This window comes from Gouania willdenowi, chromosome 4 (assembly GCF_900634775.1).
Source record: "Gouania willdenowi chromosome 4, fGouWil2.1, whole genome shotgun sequence".
Lineage (NCBI taxonomy): Eukaryota > Metazoa > Chordata > Actinopteri > Blenniiformes > Gobiesocidae > Gouania > Gouania willdenowi.
In genome coordinates, this window is record NC_041047.1 from 19,868,294 (window position 1) to 19,889,636 (window position 21,343).

Below are 21,343 nucleotides of genomic sequence, written 5' to 3' on the forward strand. Positions count from 1 at the left end.
CTAAGACTCCACTGAAGAGAAAAGAAGACAAGTAGAAAAGATTAAAAAGGGTGCGAGTGTGTGCATCTCTGATGGCTACTCGCTACTTACATGTAAGTGACGTTACTGACATTGGTTGACATTGTCGTCATACGCCTTAGTCAAGTTGTGTATGTCAGATTATCTAAAGGTTATGTGGATCTAACTCTCTTCCACTATTATTCACACCTATTGCTCTTCACTAACCTTTCTCACTGTCAAACTTCAGGAAACTGTTGCCTCTTGGCTGCTTTGCTGCGGCTGACTTCACTGCTAATTTACAGTGAGAGTCAACCCTACTCAGATTATAAGGTTATTTTATTGTGACAAAGTTATACCAACTAAATATTCACCTATACCACAAGTAATTAAATATTTAAAAATAACAAAGAAATCGACCATAAAAAAATATAAATTTGGATGTTGGTTAAAACAAATGTGTAAAAAAGTGATATTGATGGTGTGCATTTATTTTATTTTTTTCAATACTTACTGATAGGGATGGCCTGATACTACTTTTTCATTTCCGATATGATACCGAGATTGCAGCCTTGCGTATCGGCCGATACCAATATTGATCCGATATCAGCATGAATCATAGATACTTATTACTTTTTTTTTCTTTTTATAAAAAAAAAAACTATTACTTATTTTGTAGTGTGGAATGTTAGAAAAGGCTTGATCAAGTGATGTTACTCAAACAGAGAACAATAGTCAGCAACAGGAGGTATGAGAAAAACTGACTCTTTTATTATTCACCAATTGGTTACATACATTTTAACCTTCAACATAATATTTACAGTATTCTATTATTGAATAATAAAAAAATTAAATCTGAAATTTTAATCCGATGTTTGTTTTCAGGCTGATATCGGACCGATATCGATATCGGATTGGGACACCCCTACTGACTGACTCCTATGTTCTATTTCAGAACTAGTATTGCTAACCAGTACAATGATGCCAAACGTCTGTGTCTTCTGAAAGGTGTGTCTACATCACAGTAACACAAACAAATGCCCATTATTGTTTTGGTGTCATTGTACAGAAAATACTCAATCAGTAGTACAAAAATCACACAACGAAACATTTGTAATGTAGGTTTTACCAACAAACCAAATCTATTCAAAGATTGTGTATAACTGCTTATTGTATTATGGCTATAGGACAGTGGCCTCAGAAATATGTTGTACTTTTGTTATTAGGTGATACAGTATATGACTTTTTACCACCACTTTAGTTTTGGCTTAGTTTTTTCTTCCTGTTTTGTTTTTCTCAAATGATTTTCCAGGAGTTCAGTATTGCTACCTGTCACTGTGACAAATTCTAAGGCAAAAGGCTTTGAGTTTTTGCTGAAGCCCATACTATCTGTTGGTGTGATGGGTTGGCGGGCTTAGCTCAGTATGAACCTACCGTATTACCCAACAGCAGTGTGTGACAGCGGCTGAGGCTCAGTATCTGCTGCTGATGTATCACTTTTAATTTACACCTGCCAAAATCATTTAATATTTGTTGCTGGAACACAATGCTATACTTTTAACACCATGACAATATGCAACAGTCAAGGTGTAATTAGTTTTTCTTTTCAATTACAGTTCATCCTTACCCTTCAAAATACTATATCTTATTTTTGTTTTTAATTGTCAATCATAGGTCTTCTATTCACTTTTGTTTTGTTTTTTTTCTACAATTATAATAGTCTATGATTCATCACTCATTAGCATTAAAATACTGAAAATTAATGTTTATTTTTTCACAAATCCTGCCCTATGCTTCTTAGAGGAATTGCACAAACTCTTATCATACTCTCGTGAACTTGTTATTATTTATTATATCCTGAATATGAATTAGACTTGTAGCTTTAAATTTATAAAACCTGTTCATTCAAAATAATACCCAATACAGTTGAGTGACTCTACATGCTTATGGCATTAGCTGGATGTGTGGTTGTTTGCTAGTTCCCACTACTGGTGATAACTGGCATGCTGTGCTTCAGTGATTAGACTGATCAAAGACACCAATTGAAGAGCAGGCAGAGCTGCCAGCAAACATCAACTGTCCATCCCTCATGACTCACAAATCTGCTTCCTTTAATCTGCTGCAATGAATTCACTCTGATGCTAAAATAACTCACTGACCCACAATTTAAAGTTGATGACATCGCCCCGATTCTGTTTTCCTTAGCTGTACTGTTTTGTAAATGTTTCAATTTATGTTTGACGCAATTGTGTAAAGAATTTCCTACTCATGCCTTTGTTTTGCCATCTTCTTTGCTATGCTGTAAATGTTTTTTATAACAAACTTGGGAGTTATAAAAAGGGCCGGAGGATAACATCACGGATCAGTAAAGTAAAGAAATTATGTTCCTGTATAAAACATCTATGCCACAAAGTTGGAAAAGTAGTGATGTAGTCTATTTTGTTGTGTAATCTTGATCAAAATTGTCCCTGACAGAAAGACTCATACTCCTAATACACAGTTCAGACAGTTCATTGAAAATACAGGCAGGGTAAGATCAACAGGGGAACATCAGAGGGAGTAGCAGAGTGCTTGTTTGTGGTAGGTTACTGAAGCATCCACTGCTCAAAACAGGCTCATGACCAGGAGGTCAAATGCTTACAGCACAGGCGACACAACTGACTGAAGTCATTTTACTTGAAATGCTGTGCCTTGATATAGAGAGGGAATGGTTGTACTCCCTGAAAGGGAATGATTTTCATAGCCAGAGAGAAAACATTAAATCACCATAGAATTAGGCAAACACATAAAGCAAACATCTGACATGACAACAAAAAAAAAACCATCAGATTATTTCCAGTCTGGATCAGTGCATGCTCACATAAAAGGCGGTGTTTGCAGCTTCTGACCAATTGCATACATGGAGAAACAGACAGTTATTCTTTAAAAAATATGAAGAATTAAGATCCACAATCCAGGCCAAAAGCAACACCGTTGTTGCAGCAAAAGCAAGAGGGAAGGAACTTGTGAGATTATAAAATAATTAATTGGACAATAAACGGACACGCCCTCAGATCAGTCAGTTACATTTTATTATGAGAAGTTGCACGTCTCATTAGTTCGTGTTTCTGCAGTTAGAAGTCAAGCATTTGTAAGGATTTCAAGCATTTGTAAATTATGCACAAGTATGTACATCATTTGTATTTTACACAGCCTATATTACCTGACCTGTTATCAATCTCTTTCATTGAATGTACGTGCAGGTGGCCGGAGAAAACACAAAAACGTTAAGTAGCTAGGTCAGCACTCTCGACATATATAGCAGCATAGCAGGAGTTCTTGTTGAGGTTATTAGCGTTCCTAACAGTGCGGATAAAGGAACCATTGAATTAATGAATAAATGAAATCATAGGTTCATGCGGTGCTCTGGTTTTCTGGACGATCCTCACAATCCGCGCACAAACCAGGATTGTCCAAGAGAATTAATTGGCCAGGAGGCGGTGCTTTTATACTTGCTAATCTCTTATCCAGAGCATAACCTGCCCCATAGCAGGTTAGCCGTTCAGCAAGTTACCATGATGATTTACCCCGCTAAGAGGTTAACCAGTGTCGTAGTACAGACAACCCAGGCTTAATCCCGGAAGTTAGCATGATAAGAGGAAATCCATATTCGTAGTACAAGGCCTTGGACTCACTTGAAGTTAGCTTGAAGACAATTATTTTTTTCTTGATGAGAAGTGAAACCTCTTCAAGCAAGTAAAATCTTTACCATAAAGCATCAAAAGCATCCAGTCATAGGCTCTGTTATAATAATGTATGAAAGCATTTTAGTGGATGTGACAGCCCTGGCATTTATATTTGTGCAAAACAAAAATAGAATCATCCGTGTATTAAATAAGTTAAATCCAAAGAAAATTAAGCAAGACACTTCAGTTTAAACAAAACAACTGTGATTCTAATTGATTTTTTAATATACCACAGATTAATAATTTGATATTAAATGTGCATGGGTTTAATTTAAGGTTTAATTGACTCAGTAATGACTTCTCAGTTTGAATTAATTCATATTCACTTCAGTCTTCAACATGAAAAGGACAAAGTGCTCTTGCTTGGTATGGACATTCCGGTATACACTTTTGGAAAGGTTTCTTTAATAATTCATTCAGACTCCTTCCTGGAAGCAATGCTATCTGACCACACACTGGATCGATGAGGATCAAAAGACCGATTTGGTCCTAAAAGCAATCCTATCCTGAAGCAGCTCCAGTGAGGATATTTCAGTGCCAAACCCTGTGGCTAGCAAGTGTGTTTAAAGATTACCAAGGAAGGTCAGAAATTTTGGATTCAGTTTGTAAACTTTTACTCTCTTTAGTACAAATGTATAGCTCACACTCGCTGCAGACATCCCCCTGGCACTGGGCTTAGCATATTGTCATTTGATTTTGATCGAGCGCATTAAGTCCTTGCATGCACATTATAGGTGATTACTGCTGTGGAACATTCAGAGTTTTACTTATTGAAACATTCAGTTCATTTTACTTGTTCATGTTTTAAACATCTGACATCCAATGGAATTTCAACTTGTATGACACACACTGGCAAATTCAGGGCTGGGCTGGGACCAAAAAATGGCCCTGGCCACCACCATACAATAAGCGAAAGCACACAACATACGAGAAGATATATCTGCACATTGTATTGTTTCCAAAATTTAAATAAGATGTAGCAGCCTATATGGAAGAGAGTAAACAGTTATAAGTTTCATATGCTGTTTCAATACTATAAAGATGCTTATCTTGAGAGAGTAGTGTCACAATTCCCATTGTGAGTAGAAAGTGAATGTCAAGGGAACACTGCTAAAGATGTCTTTTCAGTGTTTAAAGAAATATACTGGTATTCAAATACACAATTGTGCCCACGGTAAGACCATTTATCCATGTAAAATGATAATATATAATATAAATACAAATAAATATTCAATTCTATCTCTCACACACACACACACCATGGTGACCACCTCCAAACCAGCAAAGACAGGGTTGTAAATAAAACTCTGACTCATTTTATTATGCATGTATTGACTGAGTTTGACTGAATACAGTTAAACTTAATATTTTTTGCCACTTTACTTACACTTTACTTATTGCCGGTCATGGACTTTATCACCATTAGCCTCCGTTGCTGAGTCGGTCCCTCCTCGCTTGTCTCTCAGCCCAGCAGCAGTAGTGCTGCCTGGCAACGTTGTCAGCAGCAGTGCCGGGTGGGGACTTTAGTGACTTTATCTTTTTGGTCCACTGTTTCTCAGTGTCCCCCAGGCATTTTTCCTCCCGTCCATTTTTTCCTAACTACGTACTAGGTAAAATTAGCAGACGGTTTGCCCTTCGCGTTCATTGAGATCCGGCCCCCGCCTGGCTCATGTAGTGGTTGACAGCACTGTTTGGGCTCTCTGAGCCAATAATTGATTGACGATGACAAACAATGGACCAATAATATGTGTTGATAGCCGCTGTCCACACACTGCTAGCCAATGATGAGTGGCCCAATAGGATGGAATTTAGAAAATTAAGAAACTTGCACTGCCCCATATGGGTCATTTAAAAAATAATCATGAAAAAAAAGTGGCACACCGGAACGGCCCACTTCGGGTGCCATTGCGCACAGTTTGTAAATATTTTTGCATGCAACATTTCGTTTTATAAATTTCATGACAAACACTTGGTTGTGTCTAACGTCGTGGCATTTTGTATCTGTAATGTATCAGCAAAGTCTGCTCTCCATATGCTCGCATGCGTCTGTGTGTTTATGTGTGTGCGTCACCTTTTACAGGGAACCTATTTTCAGTAACAGGGCCTGCACAGAGTTTTAAAACTCTCTGTCGACATGACATCTCAGACACTGCAGATAGAAATCGCTCCTAACTGCTCCCAGCTTAATTAGATTCTGCAGAGTGGAAATAGTATGCACACAAATATAGTAACATGTTCACATTGTGGCTTCTAAATTGGAATGATTTGTGTGCATAATTTAAAAAGTGGATGGGTAAGTTAAAAACCAATTGGATTGACTTTTGGCTATCAAGTATGTTGAACACCTAGTAGTGGATATGTGTGCATACACGAGTGGCAGGTTAGAGCCTGGAATGGACGTTCTGTTTATAAATAAATGGACAAGGTTTAAAATCGACCAGGCTTTGGCCTTTGTTAAGAAGTGAAACTCCAAAAAGTCTATTAATGATAAATAAAATGTAATGTTCATCAAATATTAATAATTTACTTACTTTTAATCTTTTTTTAAATTACATTTTGTTTGTACCTTATACCTTGAAGATAACAAAAACATCTTGCCCATCAATTCAGTTTACATAAATGAACTGAATTGAATCAATTCAGTTCATTCAAGTAATCTCTTGGCACTACGCATAAGTTCAAGACAAGTTTCAATGAAGTTTTTTAATAATAATAATAATAATAAATACTTTTTCATGAAATACTAACTTGAAATAAATGATAATTGAACAAATATATATAAGGGTGTTCCTCATGGCTCTTTACTCAGCTCTCTTATTTTTTCATTCATGTTAATGAACTTGGTCACTCTTGTCATTAATATGTTCTCTGCATCTTTATTTGGTGAGGTAGTTCATTATTTGCAAAATGCATTTACTGTAGTTCATTACATACAGTATGAACTTGCATGAGATGAATTGCTTAATATCTATATTTAGTTCAAACTTTTAAAGGTTAACTAATTGAATATGTTCTTATCTACAAAAAAAAAAAAATAGGGAGGAAGTGTTTTTGTGTGAGGGTAACAGGTGTTCCAAATCTGCAATAGATATATTTTTGTAATGTTAAGTATTTTTTTCCAGTCGTGTTTTGCAACAATTCCAAAGACATTGCAGCAAGAAACGTCAGATATTGTTGTTTAAATATTGTGTGATATTATATTTAATTGTATATAAAGGACAAAACACAGAAGAGACAGAGACTTCATCCATGCAGTCCATCTGTGTGTGTCCGGCATGAATCCACACCAACAGGAGCGCTCAGCTTGTCTTTAATTCCTCCTAACAGTAACTTTCTTCCTGTTGTGCAATTATCTGCTTGGTATTTTCTTTTATATTTTGTCTGTTTGCTTTTTTTTTCTCTCCTACCTCGATTTGATGTTTTATGTCCTCCCTGAGACCACTCTGCAAGCCTCTGTCCGGCCTTTACACCTACTGGGTTAAACGCCCCGACCAAACCGATTACAAACAGCCTGCGCAGGGAATTTAAGAAGGAAGACAATATGAATTTGCCGTGTATCGAAAATGAGGAAAAAGGCAGTGCAGTCAAAGAAAGCCAGTGGAGTCAGAGTGAGGCTGTGTTTGCCTGAGGGGGAAAGGCTGAAAAGTAGCTCTTGCAACAGATGTGCAGGGCAGTAAAGTGTAATTGAAATGCCAGCAGCAATGGTCTTATCTCCCTGCTACAGGAGCCTGCTGCCAGTCTCAACATCAGTTAGATGTCATTTTACCTAAGTCTGAATCAGCCTGCCACAATCCACAAACCCCTTTCCTCTGATGCTAGGCAGGAGAAAAGGGGAGAAATAGGGGAGGAGGAGGTAGAGGGGAGGGAAAGGGAGAGAGAATAGGGTGGGGAGTCTGTAATAGGATTTCAGCTGCACCCAGTTAACTTCCACCACCTGGACTTAGTTGGTAATTTGATATGCCCCATCAATAGGATTCATTTACCTCCCTGCAGTATTACTGTTGCCATTCGTTTAACTTAAAAAAAGAGAATATTGTCTAATTTTTCTCTTTGCTTTTCACACATCCTTATCATCCGGGAGGTGGGAGGGATTAAAAAGGTGCCGTTCTCTTATTCTTCTTCTCATATCCATAGCAGTCCTCTGCTGTGGCAGTTATTGTCATGTTTAAAGAAGCAGTTTGGGATGGTTTGAGCTTTGTGACATTGTACCGGATGTAGCCATCACAAGATGGGTAGGTATCATGTGTTCATGGAGGAATGGACACGGTGAGCCAAAAGGCTCAGGTGGCGTTTAAACATTACTCAATTTATATTGATTGTGTAAAGAAAATATGCTGCACCCCCACCACCAGAGAGAATCACTGATAGGGCGAGGCAGGATGGGTTCCTACTTTCATGGTGTTTATGCAAATTCTTCCTGTCCACTTTTAAGTTTTGCTGTTTTGAACAATCAAATATATTTACTGCATACTTTCATAGTAAAAAGTCATTATTTGAGTCACATATCCAGCCATTTTTCTAAGGCAGTGGTGCCCAACCACTGGGCCACAGACCATTTGATACCGAGCTACAATTATTTATTTATTTTCTGTCGAGTTTAAAATTATTATTTTTTTTTTATTTTATTTTAAACTATGTTTGAATAATTATTTTTTGAAAAATGACCGCTTCCAATTTTGTGCACACATCTCCTTCACTTTACTGCATTTGATTGGATTTGGTGTTGAAGCAAGACCCGCCGCAAATTGTATTTACAGTACCAGCGCCCAAACGCAGAGTTTGCGGGGGCAGGGGGAGCATTGGCCCCCCTATTTTTCAAAGGTTTTTTATTACAGTCACAAAAATATTACACTACATGTAGTGTTAACCTATGACACTATAAGTGGACATGGAGGGGAGAATAAACTTTTTGTGAATTACCATTAAATCTGAAAAGACGCGACTCAAAACCTTACATATACAGTATGTAACACTGCATATGTTGACACTATTATTTTGATGATTTCTTCTTTTCTACGTGTGTTTTCAGAGGGTGATTTTCAATGTGGTCAATTTCTCTAAGACCAAGAGTCTCTACAGAGACGGCATGTCACCTGTAGTCAAGTCTACCAGTCGACCTAAATGGTAAGTGTTTGAAAACTTGAAACAATTATTGTTATAGCATTTCCTATAATTGGTAAGGTCCCCAAAAATAATAATAATAATAATAACAATTAGCCTTTATTGTCATATAAACAGGCTGCTTGTAATTTAAAAAGAGTAAGTAATGTTAAAAATTACATCTTTTCTCTTCTAATGGTTAGTTTTTTTTTATGCTTTTAACTATTTTTGGAAGAAATGAATAAGTTGAAAAAAATATTCCCTCGTTTTCCAGTGGTTTACATATTTCTATACCCAGAGGTGTAAAGAGTACTGATATATCCTACTGAAGTAAAAGTGCTGTTACTTGATTAAAATTGTACTCAAGTACAAGTAAGTCATACATAAAATACTCAAGTACAAGTAAAAAGTAGCTCAATTAAGTAGTACTCAAAGTGAAAGTTACTAGTTACTTTCCCCCACCCATGTTTATTTTTGGTAATAAATCTTGCCAAGGTTCTCTTGCATACAGTAAACATCTCTTGTATAAACTTAAAAAGAAAGAGATCAAATTTTGCACAATTGGAACTTAATTTACTTTCCACAAAGGCATCTGTATAAAATAAAAGGTTTGTAAAAATGTAGTTCTTTTTAAAAAACGATAAAATAACACAAATTAATTATATTTAATATTAAAAAAAAAAAAAAAAAAAAATCTTATCAGGCTTTAATTATAGCTACATTTATAAACTGTAAAAATGTTTTACATTTAATGAGGTTGGTCACTGTTTGTATTTTCACAATGTCTTTTGATCATTTTAAAACTAAAATACAGTGTACTCAGTAATGGTTGGGTGTAGAAATGTAATGAATTACTTTACTTCTTTTAAAACATACTTAAGTACATTTAAGTACAATTACTGATTTAGAAATATACTCAAAAAGTAGTACCCTTAAAAGCAACTCAAATTACAGTAACGTGAGCACTTCTGTTACTTACCTCTGTCTATACTAACTTACTCTTTTTAAATCGTGTTTCCTCTCTCTCTCTCTCTCTTTCACTCACTCACTCACTCACTTACTCTCACACACACACACACACACATACGATAAAGAGTGATTCTCTACATTTCCGCTGTGGATGCATCAGGCTGCATTAGCATGTGATTCATTGGTTGCCAGTGTGATGGCTGTCTGATGTAATAATGCTTGACTGATGTATGCAGGTGTGTGAGTGTATGTGTGTGTGTGTGGGGGGGGGGGGATTCATCTGTGTGGCAGAGAAAGGAAATGTTGCAGTACAGTTGGGTGTGGCGCCTGACAAACAGACTGTTGTATCCAGTAGGGTGAGGAGCAGGCAGGCATGATGAAGTGTTGATGTCCAAAAGGAGCCCTGACATCTGTCCTCAGTTGATGGAGGGCATCCACACAAACAGCAGGCATCTGCCACCCTGAGCCAAGTGCGTCTGCCTGCATAGCACCACAACAACCCTCCTGTTAGCATGCTATTGGCAGCTAATGGGAGCAATAAGCACAATAGCACAGGCTGAAAATATTTACCTGTTGTCATAAGGCTACTCGATTATCAAGAAAATAAAAATCATGATTGTTTTAGTCATAATTGAAAACACGATTATTTGTCAACCTACAAGTTTAGTTTTTTTTTCTCTACAAAACAATGTAAAATATATCCTTTAACCATAAAAGTGTATTAAACAACTCGAAGTTAGTACTAACTCCTATTATTAGTACTAATAATAGTAGTTAGTACTAACTACTATTATTAGTACTAATAATAGTTGTTTTTTTCTCGTGTGTTATTCTTTGTAGATATCTTCATTTTTTTTTTTTTTAACAAGGTTTATTTATGATTTTTACAATACAGTCATCAGAATAAGCCATTCTCATTATTGAAATAAAACAAGGAACCCCGCCCCCTCCACCCTCCCACAGAAACATTGAGGAAGCCACAATAGTCAAAAGATTACAAAATAATAATAAAAATAATAATGAAAAACATACAGTAATTAAACAAGATAATGATAATACCTAACAATGATAACAATAACAAAGAAGAATATATGTATACATATGCATACACACATAAAATAAAGACGAGTAAACAAAATACAGTCCAGTGAGTTACAATAAATTATACATTACGTCATCTTGGTCACAAACTGACTTTGGAAAGCATAGCTGCGAGGAGCAGTGACATGTGAACCAAAGGGGCACCTAAAGACCAAAGAAAGTTTCTAATGTTTGGGTTTGTAATATCTGTTACAGAGAAAGAACTTAAGGTTCAGTCACATAAAATTATCAGAGCTTAGACTTTCAACATGACTTAGAAAGGGCTGCCATGACAGTAAAAATTTGTCACCTGACCCTCTGACTGTATACCTTATCTTTTCTAGTTTAACAAAGGACAGCATGTCTTTAATCCACTGTGTAAATGTTGGAGGGTTACATTCTTTCCATCTAATCAAAATCTGTCTTCTGGCTATAAGAGTGGCAAAAGACAGACAGCTTTGTGTGTGGTGTTCCAAGCCCAGGTTTGTCGTCTCCACACCAAATACAGCCAGGAAGGCAGATTGTCTTAAGTCCTTGCCTATAATTTTGGAAAGTGTATCAAATATGAACTTCCAGTAATTAGATAACCCAGGGCATTCCCAAAGCATATGAATTAAAGTGGCTGGGAATTGCTTGCAACGATCACATATGGGATTTACAGTGGTATGCAAAAGTTTGGGCACCCTTGTAAATGTTCATGATTTTCCTTAATAAATAATTGGTTGTTTGGATAACAAATTCCAGTTAAATTTATCATATAGGAGACAAACACAGTGATATTTGAGAAGTGAAATAAAGTTTATTCGATTTACAGAAAGTGTGCTAGAATTATTTAAACAGAATTAGGCATGTGCATAAGTTTAGGCACCCTTGCATCTTATTGATTTTAATACTCTTAGCACTAATTATTGGAACTCAAAATTGTTTTGGTAACCTCAGTGATCCTTGATCTCCATACACAGGTGAATCCAATCATGAGTCAGGGTATTTAAGTAGGAAAATTCTAGGTGTTTCCTCTTTGCATCTTCTCTGATTAGTGGCAACATGGGAGCCTCAAAACACCTCTCAAATGACCTGAAAACAAAGATAATTCAACATCATGGTTTAGGGGAGGGATACAAAAAGCTATCCCAGCGATTTAAGCTTTCAGTTTCAACTGTGAGGAACATTGTGAGGAATTGGAAGACCACAGGCACAGTTCTAGTTAAGGCCCGAAGTGGAAGACCAAGAAAGATCTCCGAAAGGCAGCGGCGCAGGATGGTGAGAACAGTCACAGTCAACCCGCAGACCAGCTCCAAAGACCTACAACATCAGCTTGCTGCAGATGGTGTCACTGTGCATCGTTCCACTATTCAGCGCACTTTACACAAGGAGATGCTGTATGGAAGAGTAATGCGGAAAAAGCCTTTTCTCTGCACACGCCACAAACGGGGTCGCTTGAGGTATGCTAAAGCACATTTGGACAAGCCAGCTTCATTTTGGAACAAGGTGCTGTGGACTGATGAAACTAAAATAGAGTTATTTGGGCATAACCAGGGGCGTTATGCATGGCGGAAAAAGAACACAGCATTCCAAGAAAAGCACTTGCTACCTACAGTAAAGTTTGGTGGTGGTTCCATCATGCTGTGGGGCTGTGTGTCCAGTGCAGGCACTGGGAATCTTGTTAAAGTTGAGGGGCGCATGGATTCCTCTCAATATCAGCAGATTCTGGAGAACAATGTCCAGGAATCAGTGACAAAGTTGAAGTTGCGCCGGGGCTGGATCTTTCAACAAGACAATGATCCTAAACACTGCTCAAAATCTACTAAGGCATTCATGCAGAGGAACAAGTACAACATCCTGGAATGGCCGTCTCAGTCCCCAGACCTGAATATTATTGAAAATGTATGGTGTGCTTTAAAACGGGCGGTCCATGCTCGGAAACCATCAAACCTGACTGAACTAGAGATGATCTGCAGAGAAGAATGGTCCAAAATACCTCCCACCAGAATCCAGACCCTAAGATCAAGGATCACTGAGGTTACCAAAACAATTTTGAGTTCCAATAATTAGTGCTAAGAGTATTAAAATCAATAAGATGCAAGGGTGCCTAAACTTATGCACATGCCTAATTCTGTTTAAATAATTCTAGCACACTTTCTGTAAATCATATAAACTTTATTTCACTTCTCAAATATCACTGTGTTTGTCTCCTATATGATAAATTTAACTGGAATTTGTTATCCAAACAACCAATTATTTATAAAGGAAAATCATGAACATTTACAAGGGTGCCCAAACTTTTTCATACCACTGTATATTTATTAAAAATCTTGAAAGTTTAACTTTGGTCCAGTGTAGCCGGTGAAATATTTTAAACTGCATGATGGTATGTTTCATACATATTGAAGATGTGTATATTCTATCAATCATCTTTGACCATAGGATGTCTGAAACGCTCACACCGAGGTCCTTCTCCCAGATGTTTTTAAGAGACTTTAGACTGGTTGAGCCTTCTCCCATTAGTAACGAGTAGATGTCACCTATCTTTCCCCTCTTGGATGATCTGAGATCATAAATCAAGTCCAGGAGAGTGTCTGGGGGCTTTAAAGGGAGAGATTAGAGGAAATAAAACTTCGGATCTGTAAATATCGAAAGAAATGAGACCTTGGGATTCCAAATTTTAAGACAATCTGTTCAAATGATGAGAACAGGCCATCCATAAACATATCTCTAAATGAACAGATTCCCTGTCTCGACCAGGCACCAAACAAAGAATCTGTCAAGGGTGGGGTGAAAGCAAGGTTTTTCGCAATAGGAGCAAGTAATGATAATTGACAGATCCCAAAATGTCGTCTAAACTGTTTCCATATCTTTAAAGAATGAATGACAACTGGGTTTGAAGTATAATTAATTAGAGGCTCTGGATATGGTAGAGAAGAACATAACAAAGCAGATAGTGAGGTGTTATTACAGGAGTCTTTCTCTAGAGTTAGCCAGGCAGGTACAGCCATCGTTTTGTCATTTGCCATCCAACAGGACATCATTTTAATATTCGCAGACCAATAATAAAACTGAAAATTTGGTAAACCGAGTCCTCCATGCTGTTTAGGTCTTTGTAATATAGCATTGCTTATACGTGGTTTCTTTTTATTCCAAATGAAAGAGGTGAGCTTTTTGTTAAGGGGGATAAAAAAGGTTTTGGTTAAATAAACTGGTACACACTGGAACAGATAAAGAAGCTTGGGTAATAGATTCATCTTTATGGTGTTAATTCTACCTGCCAAAGATAAGGGTAACAAATCCCAGCGCTTGAGATCCTGCTTCAAAGAGGATAAAAATGGTGGAAAATTTGCCTTGAAAAGATCTTTAAATTTGTGTGTGACCCAAACACCCAGATATTTCATTTTTTCCAAACTTTAAATGGCAATGAACACACAGATAGAGTCCCTTGTCATCTGATTTATGGGCATCAATTCGCTTTTGGAGGCATTTATTTTGTAACCCGAAATTTTACCAAATTCCTTTAGGACATTTAGGGCGACAGGAAGAGATGAAGAAATATTCGATATAAAAAGTAACATATCATCTGCATAAAGTGAAACCTTGTGTTCCAATCCTGTTCTTGTAATTCCTGTTATGTATTCATTGCTGCGCAGGGCTATCGCCAGTGGTTCAACTGAAATGGCAAAGAGGAGAGGGGAGAGTGGACACCCCTGTCTCGTCCCTCGTGTTAGTGGGAAAGGGGATGAGATATTGTTATTAGTTCGTACAGCTGCCATCGGAGAGCTATATAAAATTTTTATCCACGATAAAAACTTGGGACCAAAACCGAATCTATCAAGGGTGCAAAATAGATAGTCCCATTCCACCCTGTCGAAAGCCTTTTCGGCATCCAATGATATCACTACTTCAGATTTGTTAGGTGGAGATGGTCCATAAATTATGTTTAATAGACGCCTAACATTGGAGGAAAATTGTCGATTTTTTATGAACCCAGTTTGGTCTGGTGAAATTATGGTTTCCATGCGGAGTGCAATCAATTTTGAGATAATTTTGTTATCGACATTAAGCAGCGAAATAGGGCGATAGGATCCACAATCCTGTCTATTTTTCCCTTTTTTAAAGAGAAGTGATATGGTGGCCTGTCGTAGTGTATCAGGAAGTGAGCCAGCTGAAAGTGATTCGCTGAATACCTTGTTTAAAATAAGGGCCAATTTTTCAGTAAACATTTTATAAAATTCTGTCGGAAACCCATCAGGCCCAGGGGATTTCCCACTTTGCATGTATTTAATGGCCAGCTCAATTTCTCTAATAGAAAATGGAGATTCCAGTTTAGCTTTCTTTTCCGGGTCAATGCGCGGGATCTCAACTTTTTGAAGAAATGACTTAATTAAATGGTCATCTTTTAGTGATTCAGATGTATACAGGTCACTATAAAGCCTCCTAAAACAGGAGTTGATCGCAGAGTGATCCACACAAATCCCCCGACTCATCCTTAATCTCTTGTATTGTCTGACTTGCCGATTTCTGGCGAAGCTGGTATGACAGTAGCCTTCCCGTTTTTTCACCGTGTTCATAGTTTGTGTGTTTGGATCTCATTAAGAGGTTTTCAGCTTTTTGGGTAGTTAATAAATCAAATTCTTTCTGGAGAAGGAGGCGTTCTTTAATGCCGTCAGCTGACGAGGATGTTGCCAATTGCAGATCAAGGTTAGAAATATTTTTAGTTAATTCATTAATGCGCCTATTTCTAGTTTTAAGCAACTGTGCATTGTAAGAGATGATCTGGCCTCTTAAGTATGCCTTCAGTGCTTCCCACACTGTTGATGATGACATTCCTGGTGTTTGATTGTTTAGATAAAATCTGAAAATGTTTTTTCAGAAAGTAACCAAGAGTTGAGCCGCCAGGGCCTATGAACCGGCTGTGTAACGGGTAAATTAAGCTTTAGGGTGTGTGGAGCATGGTCAGAAATAACAATTGCTTGGTAATCGCATTCCTGAACCAATGGAAGAAAACTCTTGTCCATGTAGTCAATTCTCGAGAATGATTTGTGAACAGGCGAAAAAAAAAAAAATTTACGAGCAGTTGTATTAAGAGTGCGCCAGACATCAACAATACCATAGGTATTAAGAAACTGTCGAATTGAAGAGGCTGCTTTGGAGCTTGGGATGGCTTTAATAGAACTACGGTCTAAACTAGGGGTCAAAACACAATTCATATCTCCACCCAATATCAGATGATGTTTATTTAAGTCAGGGAGTCGGGAGAATAAGTTTGTGAAAAATCCGGTGTCGTCCCAATTAGGGGCCCGTAACAATGACGTATCGGCCCAAAGGGTCTGCATCGACCTGAGAAGAAATGAAGGGTACTTGTTTCCCAATAATGAGTACTGCTCCTCTGCACTTAGACTGAAACTTTGAATGGTAAACTTCACCAACCCATCTAGTGTGGAGGCGAGGAAAGCTATGTCAACTTTTAACCTATGTAGATGCGTAAGGACTCTATTTCGTTTCACAGGGTGGTTCATGCCTTTAATATTCCAGCTTGCGAATGAAACTGGGCATGACACTGCTCCTCTAGCCATTACAGGTTGCGCCACAATGAGAGATCATAAATTTCTCTTTGCATTGATACGTTTTGGCGCAACCGGAGTAAAATAATAGTAATAAAATAAAACACTGAACAATAAAGACAAACATAAAAAAACAAAACAAATGTGAGTACAAAAACACTGTATGCTTCCTCCCCCCACCCCCCCACCCCTTCTCACCCATCTTAAAAATGGGCAGAAATTTTTCCCCCCAAAACAAAATCCACACAGTGTGCTTGTGGTAGGGAAGCTACTGAGCCAAAAACGTAAACTCAACAAGGCATAAAATTGTTTGGGCATAGTTGTAAAACCAAGAATAACCCTCTACAATAAAGTTCAGTTAACTCAAACTTAAAACAAACTATAACCCATAGTACAACAGGCTGATCTTGACTGCTACTTTAAAATAATGTGGCACACTTCACCCTCCATAGAAAGATGAAGAGGTAGGATTTCAAAAATAAACATAGATTATAAAATATTATTTTGAGATAAAACTCCAGCCTCTTTCATTTATATTAGAACTCAAAACTCTTGATTAGAAAACTAGAATTTACAAGATATTAAACTATAACAGGCTGATTTTGACAGTAACTTGCAACTGGTGTGGCACATATCACCCTCCATATAAAATATGAAAGTCGATGGTGAGATGGTTAATTAAACATAAACAATCTATTTAAACATCAGAAAACAATAACGTAAGGGTGGATTCAACAAATCCTGCTTCAGTTTTATGGAATTTTCAATTATTGAGGATAAAATCCTCAGAGATGAGATTTAAAGAATAAATTAACATTACAGCAATTTGAACCTATATAATATAATATAATATAATATAATAATTGTAACGTAAAAGATGGGTCAAGATAAACATGCTTACATTAACATTAACATACTGTCAGCAACACTTGCACCCCAACGAAACCCTTTAAGTTTCTGTGTAGTTAGAGTGAATGATAACCTTCCATGGCGTGTAGTCTCTAACGGGCAGCAGTTACTGGTTTGCTGATGTTCTGTGAGATGTACCGCTGAGCATCCTCTGGAGAGGAGAATACTTTGTCCAATCCGTTGTATGTTATCCAAAGCCGTGCCGGGTGAAGGATGCCGAAGCGGAGGCCCTCGACCTTGCGCAACTGCTGTCTGATACCGTTGTATGCTGCGCGTGCACGAGCGACTTTTGCCGTATAGTCCGGGTAAACCGAGATGGATAAATCCTTCACCTTAACTCGCCGTTTCTCTCTGGCCAAATATAGGATGTTAGAGCAGTCCTGGAAGCGGGGCTCCTTGCTTTGGAGCAGGCTGTAGTGTTCGATGCGCTCTGTCCAGTAATGGAGCCTTTTCAAGCTGGAAGGCTTCTTTCAGCAACTCCGAGACGGCGGTGGTACCACAGCTCCCCTGGCCTTCGGGAACACCTATTATTCTGACGTTACTGCGCCTGGACCTTCCTTCCAAGTCCTCACATTTGACCTCCAAAGCTGCCACCTGCGTCGAAAGTTGTTGTACGGTGTGCTGTAGTTCAGCGACATCATCGGCGCATCCCGTAAGTCCTGACTCCATTTCCTTTATCGTGTTCTCCACTGCCGCCACCTCGTTTCTTATCGCAGTTTTAAAGTAAGAAGCTCTGTCTTAGCAGCTTGGATTTCTTGCTTTATTATAGACATTTCACTTTCAAGCACAGACCGGATTTCGTCCTTAAAAACAATTGCGAAATCAGCCCGTAGTGATGCCATCAGCTCCTCCTTAAATGCCGTAATTTCAGTTGAACTCGTCGTTGTCGGGGTCGCCGTACTGCGGTCACCCGAACCACTCGAGCTCGTGGATGGGGAAGCTACGTTGATCTTTGCAGGCCCGGTGGAGACGGCATTGGTATTACGGCTTTTGCTGCTTCTGCTAGCCATGATGTACTTATCCATGCGGTTAATTATCAAACAGGGTTCAGGGTTAAGGTGGTTGTAGTCCGTGTTATGCCAGAATTTATCTTAAATATCGAATGTCCTGAAGAGCTCTTCGTTGTGCGACCTACTCCATCATTCGCTCGCGCCTCCCCCCGATATCTTAAATTTTTGAAGTGTGTTTTATTTATTAAATAAAACACATGTATTGTAATCGTTGAGTGTAATAATGGAATTGCACAACCTTATTGTTTGTTTCATTGTTGTCTGCAAAACTGTAGATTGCAGCATGATGAAGCTTGTCCTCTTCTTTTTGCTGTGTTTTAAATCCATGTGGTGTCACCACTGCTTTTACTTTCTTCCTGTTGAGCCTATATTTACGGAAGCCCTAAAGAGCCATGCTTTCATACGTTTTATTTCCTCCGTTTTCCCGTGATAACGACTTCATTTAATTTGTTTCCCCGAGATAACGGGATAATAAATGAAACAATAGTGTAGTATAAAAAATCATTGCAAGAAACATCGTTCAGTGTAACAATGTCAGAGGAGCAGGAGCATATAGATCACCACCTCAGGTATCTTTTCAATCAAGGTCTGACACAGGCTGAAATAGCATTATGCCTTGCTAATACAGATAATATACACATTAGTGTGCGTACTGTAAAAAGACGGTTAGCAAAGGCTTCAGCTTTGTGAGCTGCGCAATCTAAGTGCACCTGATGTCGTCAGTAAAGTTAAAAAGACATGGGCACATTCGGATTCATCAGTTCAATAACTTGCAATAAAAAAGTGTTACAAGCACGATCTGCACCTCTATCTACCCACTGTAACACAGAGCACATACTACACAACTGTTTTCTTCAATAGAGTCTGTCTGCTGATCTGAAAAAGACCCAAAGCTGTCAAAGAGCTGATCGAGAGCAGTGTGAGCAGGGACCGTCTATAAAGTGCAACGCCGAAAAGCTAATTTAAACAATAAAATGTATTACTTCACTGTCTTGGTTTTCCCCCCTCTGCACATCATGTGAAATGTTTAACAAGCCATCCTGATAATACTACAACAGCTATGAATGTAATAATACAATAAAAAACAAATATACAGTAGCCTATTGTTAAAATAGAGAAAAATCATTGACTATTATTTTATATAGCTTCTACAAGAAACACAAAACTTAAAAACTAAAGATCGTCTTTATTGGGTCTTCTTATGAATACTACAGGAAAGATAATTGGAAAAAAAAACCTTTGGTGATTTTTATTCGATGGTGAAGCAGGAAAAAGATTTTTTTTTCACAGTGCCAGCTCCTTCTGGAGTGTAATCACTTCATTTCAAACAATGATCTCCTCATAAGGATGACATAAGCCATCACACCCAACCCTCGACATAAATCTTCACATATTTAATAAGGAGATTCTGACTCTGGACAGCCAGATGTGTACTAAATGTATTGTTTGGTATTTTAGATCTCGTCTCTTCTTAGTGAAGTCAAACTCAGGCTATGTTTGTGTGTCACTAAGCTTTGTTAAAGAGGTGACGCAAACAGAGCAGGTGTTTAGACACTCTAGCTAATACTGTGTTCTTTAACCACTTCTTTGAAGAGACATCACGTCCTCAGCACTCTTAAGGCCATTTCCAACTGTCTGGGCATTTCTGGCTCGTGGCTTCCAGAGCAGTCAAGATGCTTTTAACACAAACTCCTCTTTTTTTTTTTTTTTTCGACTTTCTATGAACACAACAAAGCATGGGCAGCCCCTAAAGTAGAAATCTTTCTTTTGACAGCTAAAAAATATGGAAAAAGTGAGGAGAAAGCTTTGCCTGTCTCATCCAAACTCACACAGGACAGGGGGGTGTGCAGGAACAGACAGAACTGATGAAAAAAGCAAAAAGCTGAAAGTACAAGGAGGAGATTACTGAGACAGACAGGCACAGAGAAGAGAATAGAAGAGGGAAAAAAACAAGCAAGAAAAGATTGCTGCACAACTCTGCACCGCCCACGCATATGTACGTATTTATCAAAAGAATCGCCAGTATGAGCTCGGGAGTTGAAGCCTTTATCTCCCCTTGCAGGTGCATTATGTCCTGGGGCTCCAGCGTCGTTTTTTTTTTTTGCCTCGGAGGCCCGAGGCTCCATTTGACGTCTCATAGAGAGACAGCTGGCAGATTGCAGTCCAGCAGGGAACTTGCTGCTATAGATTGACAAACTACGCTTGATCCGCTTTTTAACATTTATCTATAACTCCTTTTAGTCAGAAGACACATGAGCACACAGACCGGAATATACCATATAACATCATACTCAAACATCGCTCATTGCATTGTCATAAATTAGTTTATCGAAACTAATTATGTTTTTTTTTGTCTGATTCGACACTACTAAGATGTAGTTTATCCAACAATTTATGGAGCATTATGTTTGGAATTTCCCATTTGTAACCTTTGTGTGATTAAAAGTGCTAAGTAGAAGACAACTTTTTTCTCTAACATTTTCCGACTCAATGTGACTTTCAAAATATCATCTAGCTCATTGAAACTGAGGGTTTGGGAGGAAAGAGGTGTTAGTGTTTGTGAGCCAGAAAGTAAACCGTATATTCTAGTGCTAGTCTGTCAAACACAACAGCCCCCTTGGTGACACTAAGGTGCCAACTACTCTCCCCGCGGTTGGCTAGTTGTTGGACTGCTTGAGCAAAGACTTGCATGATAAGCTAATTAGGAAATCAGAAAGCATGGTGTAATGCAGCTGTTGGAGGCCAGAAAGCTGTGGGTTTGGGTAATGGCCTGCACTGTTACATGAGACTGACTACATCAACCAGATGATGCCTTGTGTTCAGCCTTATATGGATAAAGACAGGAGGAGAGGACACATTGGGTGATACTTTTTTAACATAGTTATTTTAGGCAACAACACACAATTGACTTTCTTTTCATTTGTTAATCTAATTATGGCCCACAGGCATTAACTTTTTCAATGTAATCTATATTTAAACATGTTGAAAATCACACTGAGCC

At 38.1% G+C, this 21,343-nt stretch overlaps 1 protein-coding gene across 1 annotated transcript in view; it reads left to right on the forward strand.

The window, feature by feature from the left end:
* The window catches only part of agbl4 (AGBL carboxypeptidase 4), a 336,625-nt gene that overhangs the window by 115,384 nt on the left and 199,898 nt on the right, over positions 1 to 21,343 (forward strand). Inside the window, exon 4 of the mRNA XM_028443884.1 lies at positions 8,752 to 8,846. Within this exon, the coding sequence (XP_028299685.1) occupies positions 8,752 to 8,846 (95 nt within the window). The remainder of the gene's footprint in view (positions 1 to 8,751; positions 8,847 to 21,343) is intronic.